Source organism: Pelophylax lessonae, assembly GCF_965119305.1.
Source record: "Pelophylax lessonae genome assembly, chromosome: 3".
Lineage (NCBI taxonomy): Eukaryota > Metazoa > Chordata > Amphibia > Anura > Ranidae > Pelophylax > Pelophylax lessonae.
In genome coordinates, this window is record NC_138770.1 from 677,459,803 (window position 1) to 677,471,002 (window position 11,200).

Genomic DNA, 11,200 nt, shown 5'->3' on the forward strand with positions numbered 1-11,200 from the left:
TTATGGCAATATCGCTCCCAAGACGTCGGCCGGGCGCCTCTTCTGTATATTCTACGGCTTGTTCGGGGTTCCGCTCTGCCTGACTTGGATCAGTGCTCTGGGGAAGTTTTTTGGAGGACGAGCAAAAAGGCTGGGCCAGTTCCTGACTAAGAGAGGAGTCACGCTGGTAAGAATGAATACGCTGTATATCATACACCTAGACCTTCCCACATCTCTTTAAACATCTCAATCTCTGTAAACTATGTAAACCTCTCTGGCTGGCATTAACCTGCTTTGATAGTCCCAAGATTTTGGGGGTCCCAGCTCTCCCACGCTCTACTTAGAAAAGTAATAATGCTTGGAACATTTAATGTTTGACTCAGGAAGTACAATAGAATATAGTCTACATGGTATTTGGGGTAGAATATAGTCGGTGGTGCTTAGGGGTTGAACCGAGCCTACGTAGCGCATGGGGGATAAAAACTTGCCTACCTGGCTCCTGGGGGATAAACCCTAGCCTACCTGGCTCCTGGGGGATAAACCCTAGCCTACGTGGCACATGGGGGATAAACCCTAGCCTACGTGGCACATGGGGGGGGAAAAAACCTAGCCTACGTGGCACATGGGGGGGAAAACTTTGCCTACGTGGCGCATGGGGGCTAAAACTTTGCCTACATGGCACATGGGGGCTAAAACTTTGCCTACGTGGCGCATGGGGGCTAAAACTTTGCCTACGTTGCGCATGGGGGCTAAAACTTTGCCTCCGTTGCGCATGGGGGCTAAAACCTAATCTACGTGGCGCATAGGGGATAAAACCTTGCCTACGTGGCGCATAGGGGATAAAACCTTGCCTACGTGGCACATTGGGGATAAAACCTTGCCTACGTGGCACATTGGGGATAAAACCTTGCCTACGTGGCACATTGGGGATAAAACCTTGCCTACGTGGCACATTGGGGATAAAACCTTGCCTACGTGGCGCATGGGGGATAAAACTTTGCCTACGTGGCGCATGGGGGATAAAACTTTGCCTACGTGGCGCATGGGGGATAAAACCTTGCCTACGTGAAGCATGGGGGATAAAACCTTGCCTACGTGGCGCATGGGGGATAAAACCTTGCCTACGTGGCGCATGGGGGATAAAACCTTGCCTACGTGGCGCATGGGGGATAAAACCTTGCCTACGTGGCGCATGGGGGATAAAACCTAGCCTACGTGGCGCATGGGGGATAAAACCTAGCCTACGTGGCGCATGGGGGATAAAACCTTGCCTACGTGGCGCATGGGGGATAAAACCTTGCCTACGTGGCGCATGGGGGATAAAACCTTGCCTACGTGGCGCATGGGGGATAAAACCTAGCCTACGTGGCGCATGGGGGATAAAACCTTGCCTACGTGGCGCATGGGGGATAAAACCTTGCCTACGTGGCGCATGGGGGATAAAACCTTGCCTACGTGAAGCATGGGGGATAAAACCTTGCCTACGTGAAGCATGGGGGATAAAACCTAGCCTACGTGGCGCATGGGGGATAAAGCCTAGCCTACATGGCGCAGGGGGTAAAATATTAGTCTACGTGATGTAATGTAAAATAATACATCACTTCTGAGAAACTGCAACAATGTTTTGGGAATAGATGGGAAGCAGAGCAGGTGGTGACTCTCTTCATTTCTCTATATGTCATGTGTAGAACACATGGTGCGGTTTCCTCCGGATTTCATGCAAGTCCAGTCACCTGCTGCCCATCTGCTCCCCCTGTTGTACCCTCTTATCTTCTGCTTCCAACCTCTGTCCATCTGGGCGGAAGTTTTTTGTTTTGGGCTGACATGCTTCTACACAATTAAGTACTTTTTTTTTTTGTAAAAACCTTTCTTTTAGTTACGGGTTTTTAAAGGAATTTTAGAATGAATATTCTTATCTGGTTTGCAGAAAGTAATTTTCTCCTCCTCTTACTCTTTCAGAGAAAAGCTCAGATAACCTGTACGGCAATTTTCATCGTCTGGGGTGTCCTCGTACACTTGGTAATTCCTCCATTTATCTTCATGAGGACTGAAGGCTGGGACTATATCGAAGGCCTCTACTTCTCTTTCATCACCATCAGCACCATTGGATTTGGGGACTACGTAGCAGGTTAGTTTGTTTTTGTGGTTTGTCAGTACATTAACTTTGTAGGTATTCGGTACTTCCAGATTATGATTTCTTGATCAGTCTTAAAAATAGCCAGGAGTGGCCCAGCTTACTCAAGCAATATGACATATCTCGATTGTTCTACGTAGATCTAAATGTGAACAGCAATGGCCAGCTTTAAAAATGGTCAATGCAGAACTTCGATTTTCAAGGATGGCAAGAAAACCAGTAAACATCCTAAAGGAAGTATCAGAGGCCTAACTAGAACCTTCAGGGCCCCCGGTGCAATTAACCATAAAGGGCTCCCTGGAACCCTGGCCGGGGGCCCTTCCCTTCAAGCCTGGGGCTCTTCCCACTGATCCTGGGGCCCTTTTACTCTCATTGTGTGGCCCTTTCACAAGTTCTGCAGTGGGCCCCTTTTCTGCCATATTGGGGCCTCCCCACGGTGGTGGAATGCCAGGGCCCACTCGCAAGTGGGACCTTTGCGATCCTGGAAGTTCACCCACTGGTGTCAGTAGTTTTTATTTTTTGGTATTATAATTATATTATTTTTTATCATTTTATTATATTTTTTTACAATGTCTATGACTATTACAATGACTATGACTCTGTCCATTCAGAAAAGGAAGGAGCTGGTAAATTGCATATAAACCGACCCCTTCCTGGTCCTCTATTGTGACACATCCCCTGCAGCAGCTGGCAGGAGAGGGGAGGGAGCACAGTGGGGGGTGGGGGGAGGCAGGCCAGGGAACAGGGGAGCACACGGGCTAAGAGACAGCAGAACACAAGTGAACTCTATGGGACGAGCGGTGGGGGCAGCATACAAGTGAACTGGATAGGAGGGGTGGCGGGGGCAGCATACAGAGGAACCAATCTCCTCCATTTTCCTCCTGCAGCTACAGGAGGAAAAAGGAGGACAGTGATTTCTCTACATGCTGCCGCCGCCCCTCCTATCCAGGTGTGCAGGGGAGCCGCACAGGCCCCCTGAAGCATGGGGCCCCGTTGCAATTACGACCCCTGCAACCCCTGTAGTTATGCCCCTGGGAAGTATCATGACCTGAATGCCAGAATATGCCACCCCATCTTGGTTTAGCAGTCACCATTCTAATGTATGGCAGGCCAAACACCTTTCTAGTTTTGGCTAGAATAACATTTTTTGTTTGATTTTTACTGCAATCTAGGGCTCCATTTGAGAAATGTACCCTCACTTTCTGAACTGATGGGACTTCTAGCTTTCTCCTACGCTACTAAAGTAATTTTAATTTATATAAATAATTGCACTCAGAGGCGTAACTAGAACCTTCAGGGCCCCAGTGCAAAAAAACAGGAAGGCCCCCCCCCCCCCCCCCGGGCCCTGCTCTTTAAGCCTAGGGCTCTTCCCACTGATCCTGGGGTCCTTTACTCTCATTGCGGGGCCCTTTCACAAGTTCTGCAGTGGGCCCACTTCCTGCCATCCTGGTGGTGGAATGCCAGGGCCCAGTTGAAAGTGTGACCTTTGCGCTCCTGGAAGTTCACCCAATGGTGTCAGTAGTTTTTATTTTTTGGTATTTTAATTGTATTATTTTTTATCATTTTATAAAATTTTTTTACAATGTGACGGACTACGACTCTGTCCATTCAGAAAAGGAAGGAGCTGGTAAATTACATATTTACCGACCCCTTCCTGGTTCTCTATTGTGACACATCCCCCGCAGCAGCCGGCAGGAGAGGGAAGGGAGCACAGGGGGGGCGGGGGGAGAACCAGGGGAGCACACAGGGGCCCAGAGACAGCAGAACACAAGTGAACTGGATAGGAGGAGTGGCGGGGGCAGCATACAGAGGAACCAATCTCCACCATTTTCCTCCTGCAGCTACAGGAGGAAAAAGGAGGACAGTGATTTCAATACATGCTTCCCCCGCCGCCCCTCCTATCCAGGTGTACAGGGGAGCCGCACAGGACCCGGTTGCAATTGCAACCCCTGTAGTTACGCCCCTGATTGCACTGCATTGCTGTTACATTTTGAAACCAATTGCACACCTTTTAGTGGTAAACTGGGACTTCAGTAGATGGGTCTTTCCAATAAAGTTGGGACTTCAGTAGACGGGTCTTTCCAATAAAGTTCCAAAGATACCGAGAACCAAAATGTATATTTAATATGATGGCATTTACACTACATCAGTTTTTATTTATTTTTTGGTTTTGGATTCCCAGTCTTTCCAAAATGTATTCATTTGGCTAATATATCTCTCCTGCATGTATTCATGTCCTTTTTGTAGAAGTCATCGAAAAATGCACAGTTGCCAAAAATTTACTTCCTTTTTTAAATTCCCAAATTGCAAAATTTTAGTGTTTTGCAAGTCTTGATGTGCACTTGTGACTGAAAAGGACTTTTCACACAAAGTAACAAATTTAGAATTCTGCTAACATCCAAATGTAAAATTAAATTTTTCTTTTTTTCTTTTTTTCAGGTGTAAATCCAAAGGTGTCTTATAGCGTCCTGTACAGATACTTTGTAGAGATTTGGATCTATCTTGGACTTGCCTGGTTATCCCTGTTCATAAACTGGAAGGTCAGCATGTTTGTGGAGGTTCACAAAGCCATTAAAAAGAGGCGCAAAAGAAGGAAAGAGTCCTTTGAGAATGACCCGTGTACCAAGAAAAACAAACAGGCCCCCATGGCAGGATCCAAGGATATAAACATACTAAGCTTTCTTTCCAAAAAGGAGGAAACGTACAACGATCTGATCAAGCAGATCGGCAAAAATGGTTTGAAAAATGGTAGAGAGAGAATCCTTAACGGTGAACTTCCCGGTAGCGTACCCAACAAGAGGAAGGAGATGATGGTGGTGTACAATAAACGCAATAGTCTTGGATTTGATGCGGTCACCTTCTCCAATGGCCTTCCAAAACCAAACATGAGGCCTCTCCAGGACAAGGAAGCCACGATATTCATCAACCAATTAGACCGGATCAGCGAGGAGGAATCTGAACCCTGGGAATCCAAAGATTACAAGCCTTTGATTTTCCAAAACAACATTACTTTTGTGAATGTGGAGGAGGAATGTGATCTGGAGGAGGAATGTGATCTATCGGAGGATGAGGAAAAATCCAAATCTTCCATAGAGGAAAATAATGACTCCCCCGAGACTCCCACCCGACTTGATGAGTTTACTTGTCTAGACGAGTCGTCTTTTTCCAGCAACGATACGGAGGAAACGGTTCCGTATGAACAGCTTCTAAACGAGTACAATCAAATAAATACCAGGGGAGACACGTGAAGTGGCTGCACTTTTTTTTCCCTGGGACATTTTTTAAGTATTTAATGAGATCTTGAGACTTTGTTGACTATGAATTGGAAAGATATTTTAAGCAATGGTTGGGTAAAGTCAAAATGTTCTTGAAGAAAAGTTGGACCAAATGTTTAGAATATTCTGCCATGGAAATAACACTTTGAGTGTTTGGTACATTCCTACACTGGACAACGTATAGTGAAGGTCTTTGCAGAAGACCTTGATGTCAAATTCAGATGACATCGGTTTCTTTGACAAAGTATGACATTTTTCGCCCTGCCTTCTGTGTCCATTTAATTTCTTTTTCGAAAATACTTGAATTTATCAGAACTGTGGACTCTTGTATATATGTAGATTTGTATTTTAGTTGCACTGTCTTGTGACAAAACCTTAATGTGTACTGAGATGTCCATGTCATGAATGAGTGGCAGAACAATTTTTTTTTTTTTTTTAAGGGGCCCAGTCATCGAGGAGGGGTTTCGGTTCTTTAAAATATCATGTGCCTTGGCTAGTAGTCCATAGTCTTGTCTTGTCACCCTATTAACGGTCTGTTAAACTCTAGTAGGCCATTTCTGTTTTTAAGATCTGGTCATTTTGGCCCAATTTTATATTCAACTTTTGATGTTGGAAGAGTTTTTAATGAAAATGCATGATATCTATGAGCCATTTTTGCCAGACCCCTCTCCCCTTTTAATATGACTACTATGCAAGTACAAGCTGATTTAAGTGGTGCTGCTTTATTACCTATACCAGTGATGGCGAACCTTGGCACCCCAGATGTTTTGGAACTAGCTTTCCCATTTTTGGAACTAGCTTTCCCATTTTTGGAACTAGCTTTCCCATTTTTGGAACTAGCTTTCCCATTTTTGGAACTAGCTTTCCCATTTTTGGAACTAGCTTTCCCATTTTTGGAACTAGCTTTCCCATTTTTGGAACTACCTTTCCCATGAGGCCTCAACTACACTGCAGAGTGCTTGAGCATCATGGGAAATTTAGTTCCAAAACATCTGGGGGTGCCAAGGTTCACCATTACTGGCCTATACTGATGCAGAAGGCTTGACAAGTCTCAGGCGCCAGTAGGCCAAAACATCCAAAGATAAAACCGTTAATGGCCTGAAAGTTTTATCATGTTGGGATCGCAATAATCACACTAATGATCACACTAATTACTGAACCTGTCTGACCAATCTATCCCTTGAGGTCAGCTGGCTTGGGTTGTCTTTTACCGCCCATTGGCATGTTTGTTGCTCTGCTGTAATTGGATAAACCTGGTGGTCAACTTAAGGCTCCATTCACATGTAGGCGTTTTGGGGCGTTTTTGGGGAGTTTTTCTGCTCTAGAATCAGCTCTCAAAACGCCCAACATGACAAATCCTATTCATTTCAATGGCCCCTGTTCACATCTGAGCGTTTGGACGCCGTGAGCAAAACGCCCAACGCTCAAAAAAGTACATAAACTTTTTTGGCAGATTACAGGCGTTTTCAATTGGTCTCTATTCAATCTAAAAACGCCTGTAAATCGCGGTGTAAACGCTATGCTCAGGTGTGAATGTAGCCTAAAGAATAACTAAATGTCCAAAACTTTAAAAACAAAGAAAAAAGTTTTGCAAAGGAGAGATCAATTCGAACATTTATCTGTTTGGGTTTTTTTTTGCTGTTTGTGCCCCCGTTGGGGAGATTAATTCCCTGTTTTGTACCATTTATCATTAAAAGTAAAAGAAAAGCCCACATTGGGTTATCTGCAGAAAAGTAATAAGAGGGGGAATCTTCCAATGGGGGACACCAATTCTGGTGACCTGGGGGACCCCCAAGGGATTCCTATAATCCTCTCACTTCCTGTTTGGGTATAAGACGGGAAATTAAGGGAAATCTCCCCAATGGGACAAAAGCAAAAAAAAAAAACTGAGAGGGGTTATATAACCCCCCCCCCATTCCTTACTCTATCCAAAATGGAAAAAAAAAAAGTTTTGCCTATTGTTGTTCTTTCAATCTACTACTTTTGCAAAAACATTAATAATTGCTATCTTGCTCAAAAAATCCACAAGGTGACCTGGAAATGTGTAACATTTGTTTTTGTTTTTTTTTTTTGTTCTTTTATTCAATTTTTTATTTTTTCTCTCTCCATATTGGATCAGCTTGTACCTCTTTGGCCCCTTATTGCCTCTCATTCTTTGTATTATTATTATTTTATTTTGTTTTTTTTTGCACAACTGGTACTGTATGTTTTTTAAACTTGAAAAAGTTTGTTTAGTCTTCCGATAATACAGTCGTAGGGACAAATCAATGGTTTTAATTTGTCAGACCTAATATTTGGTGGAGAATTGTTCCTCCTTTCTATCCATTGAACCTGCATGTGTTTTCCATGCTGTTTTAAGTTAAGTTTTTATTTGGTAATAGATGAAGACCAACTCCACATTTTATTTTTATTTTTTTATTTCTTTAAAACCAATATGTATTTTTAATTAGACACTCCAAATGATGTCCCTCCTATCCCTTGGAAATGGTTGGAATAGTAACACTCCAGGTTGGGGTCTTCATGATGGTTCTTTGTATTGTTATTGCTTGGCTTCTATTAAGAGTATCTTTAAAAAAAAAAAGTGTCTTGGACAGGGATGAATCCATACATGTGGATCATTTTTTTCTGGTAGAAGCTTTGTGTCAGGAAGGCTGTGCCAATTCTCTGTTTTTGCCCTTTTACTTTGAGAACTTTTGCCATCTCTTTACGATAATTTACAAGGCTGTTGCGTTTTAAGTAGTGGCTTTTTCAATTCCTTTTTCATTTTTAAACTCTTGTCTACATTGAAGCATCACTGCCAAGAGCCAGGCGTCTGGTGTTTTGCGGCATCTTGATGTTTTTGGGGGCAATCGTCAATATTTTTTTTATCCAATCTGGTTTTCTTTTTATTACGTGATGGTTCTTGCTGTGTAAAAAGAAAAAAAAAATTGTAAATCACCACATTTTTGGTGGGGAGCTTAATATGTATTCAAAATGATTTGCTGCTAATGCCATTAGTGACCTTTTTTTAACGGGGGAGGGGGGACTTTAGAACGTTTTCATTTTAGCATGTTTTTGTATTCTTGACATATCACTGTACAACCTGAGAAGAGTTTGAGTAAATGTGAATAGTTAGGGACTACTATCTCTGCATTTTGGAAAGGACCGGTCATGTTGGACAGCCTTGTACAGAATGGGCAGCGTATATCATGGGATGTAGAGTTTGCTAGCTGGACAGATACTCTAGCCTCTGCCAATGTTCAAGGGTAGATGACCTTGGTCTTCCAAAGTGACCATGCCATGCCCCTTTGGATGATTCACCAAAGCGAGCAAACGGCTCGATTGAGATCTCAATGTGGGCTTTATCCTGTTAGCTGCTGAACCAAACTCAGACTCAATGTTCGGATCTAGAACATTGTTTGCATGCTGCCCAAGTAAAAGCAATGTCATGGCCACATTCCTAGTTGGAAGCTACTAACTCTGTATTATGGAAAGGACCAGTTCTGTGGGCATCCTTGTACATGATGGACCGTGTCTATTTGTAGGATGTAGAATGTTCTTGGTATGATGGATCACCAAAGAGGCATTGTCACTTTAGAAGGCCAACATCCTCTACCCTAGAGTCATGGCAGAGGCTAGAATATCTATCTGTTCAGCTAGCAAACCACTCAAAGGAGATGTTACCATGGGCTTCATCCTGTTAGGTGCTGAACCAAGCTCACGCCTAATGTTCTGATCTAGAACATTGCTTGCTTGCTGCCCAAGTAAAATCCACTTTAGGGCTGCATTCATAGTTTGGGATTACTAAGTCTGTATTATGGAAAGGACCAGTCCTTTTGGCATCCTTGTACATGATAGGCTGTCTATCATAGGATGTAGAGTTTGCTAGTGGAACAGATATTCTAGCCTTTGCGGTGGTTCAAGGGTAGAAGATGTTGGTCTTTATGGTTTGAGGACTACTAACTCTGTATTATGGAAAGGACCAGTCCTTTGGGCATCCTTGTACATGATGGACAGTGTCTATTGTAAGATGTAGAGTGTTATTGGTATGATGGATCACCTAAGAGGCATTGTCACTTTGGAAGCCCAACATCTTCTACCCTAGAGCCATGGCAGAGGCTAGAATATCTGTTCAGCTAGCAAACCGCTCAATGGAGATCTCACTGTGGGCTTCATCCTGTTGGCTTCTGAACCAAGCTCACACTTAATGTTATGATCTAGAACATTGCTTGCATGCTTCCCAAATAAAATCCACGTTAGGGCTGCATTCATAGTTTGGGATTACTAAGTCTGTATTATGGAAAGGACCAGTCCTTTCCATAATACAGTCACCTACACTGCAGAGTGCATGAGCTTCATGGGAAATGAGGTTCCAAAACATCTGGGGTGCCAACGTTCACCATCACTGTTCTAGCCTTTGCTGTGGTTCAAGGGTAGAAGATGTTGGTGTTCATGGTTTGAGGACTACTAACTCTGAATTATGGAAAGGACCAGTCCTTTGGGCATCCTTGTACATGATGGGCTGTGTCTATCATAATATGTAGAGTTTGCTAGTGGAACAGATATTCTAGCCTTTGCTGTGGTTTAAGGGTAGAAGATGTTGTTCTTCATGGTTGGGGACTACTAACTCTGTACTATGGAAAGCACCAGTCCTGAGGGCATCCTTGCACATGATTGTCCATGTCTATCATGGGATGTAGACTTTTCTAGGGGAACAGATATTCCAGCCTTTGCTGTGGTTCAAGGGTAGAAGATGTTGGTCTTCATGGTTTTAGGACTAATAACGCTGTATTACAGAAAGGACCAGTCCTTTGGGCATCTTTGTACATGATGGGCCGTGTCTATCATGGGATGTAGAGTTTGCTAGGGAAACAGATATTCTAGCCTTTGCTGTGGTTCAAGGGTAGAAGATGTTGTGCTGTGGTTCAAGGGTAGAAGATGTTGTGCTGTGGTTCAAGGGTAGAAGATGTTGGTCTTCATGGTTTGAGGACTACTTACGCTGTATTATAGAAAGGACCAGTCCTTTTGGGTATCCTTGTACATGATAGGCCGTGTCTAACATGGGATGTAGAGTTTGCTAGCTGAACAGATATTCTATCCTTTTCGGCGTTTCAAGGGTAGAAGATGTTGGTCTTCCAAATTGTCAAAACAAGTGCCCATTGGGTAATCCATCATAGAGAACAAAAAACTGATGGAGAGCTCAATATGGGCTTCAACCAAGCTCACACTTAATGTTTACATGCTGCCCAAGTGAGATCAAGGTCAGGGCCGCATTCATATTTAGCAGGGTAAGATAAAGTATCTCTACCATTGTTCCTAGACTTTTTAATATCCTCAATACTGATAGGTTAGATGGTGATGAGATTGCAGGGGCTTCGTTAGACTATTTACTCGAAAAAAATCTAAGCAAATGTTCAAGTTGCTATGAACAAATTCCATTTTAGATGAAGGTTCTAATTGTCAATATTTATTTTTTTTAGATTATAAACTTTAAATCTCTGTGTAGGTATTTTCAAAAAAGCACAAGTTACGACGTCATGGGTCCATTTCAGGCACCATGATAGCGATCAAACCTTCAGACCTTGTTTGAGCTGAGATGTGACAGAAGGTTAAGGTCTCAACCTATGGTTTTTAGTTGTCACATTTACCACTCCAGGTTTGATGAGTACAACTTGCTAACCCAAACATTCAGGCTAATAATCCAAAAAGAGAAGTTTCCAGTACTCTCTGTGCTCTTGTAGACTATGTCTGGGTTTGGGACCACAACTGGAATCCAAAATTTAAAATCTGGAAGACTCCAAGTTTAGAGAAAAAATTAATTTTAATTTTTATC

At 43.1% G+C, this 11,200-nt stretch overlaps 1 protein-coding gene across 2 annotated transcripts in view; it reads left to right on the forward strand.

The window, feature by feature from the left end:
* KCNK5 (potassium two pore domain channel subfamily K member 5) overlaps positions 1 to 5,371 on the forward strand; it is a 68,394-nt gene extending 63,023 nt beyond the window's left edge. For both annotated transcript variants that reach the window (XM_082249309.1, XM_082249310.1), the window contains 3 exons: positions 1 to 166; positions 1,939 to 2,107; positions 4,553 to 5,371. The exon at positions 1 to 166 is cut by the window's left edge and continues 1 nt beyond it. In XM_082249309.1, the coding sequence (XP_082105435.1) occupies positions 1 to 166; positions 1,939 to 2,107; positions 4,553 to 5,361 (1,144 nt within the window). In that variant the 3' untranslated portion in view covers positions 5,362 to 5,371. The remainder of the gene's footprint in view (positions 167 to 1,938; positions 2,108 to 4,552) is intronic.
* The last annotated feature ends 5,829 nt before the right edge of the window (positions 5,372 to 11,200 follow it).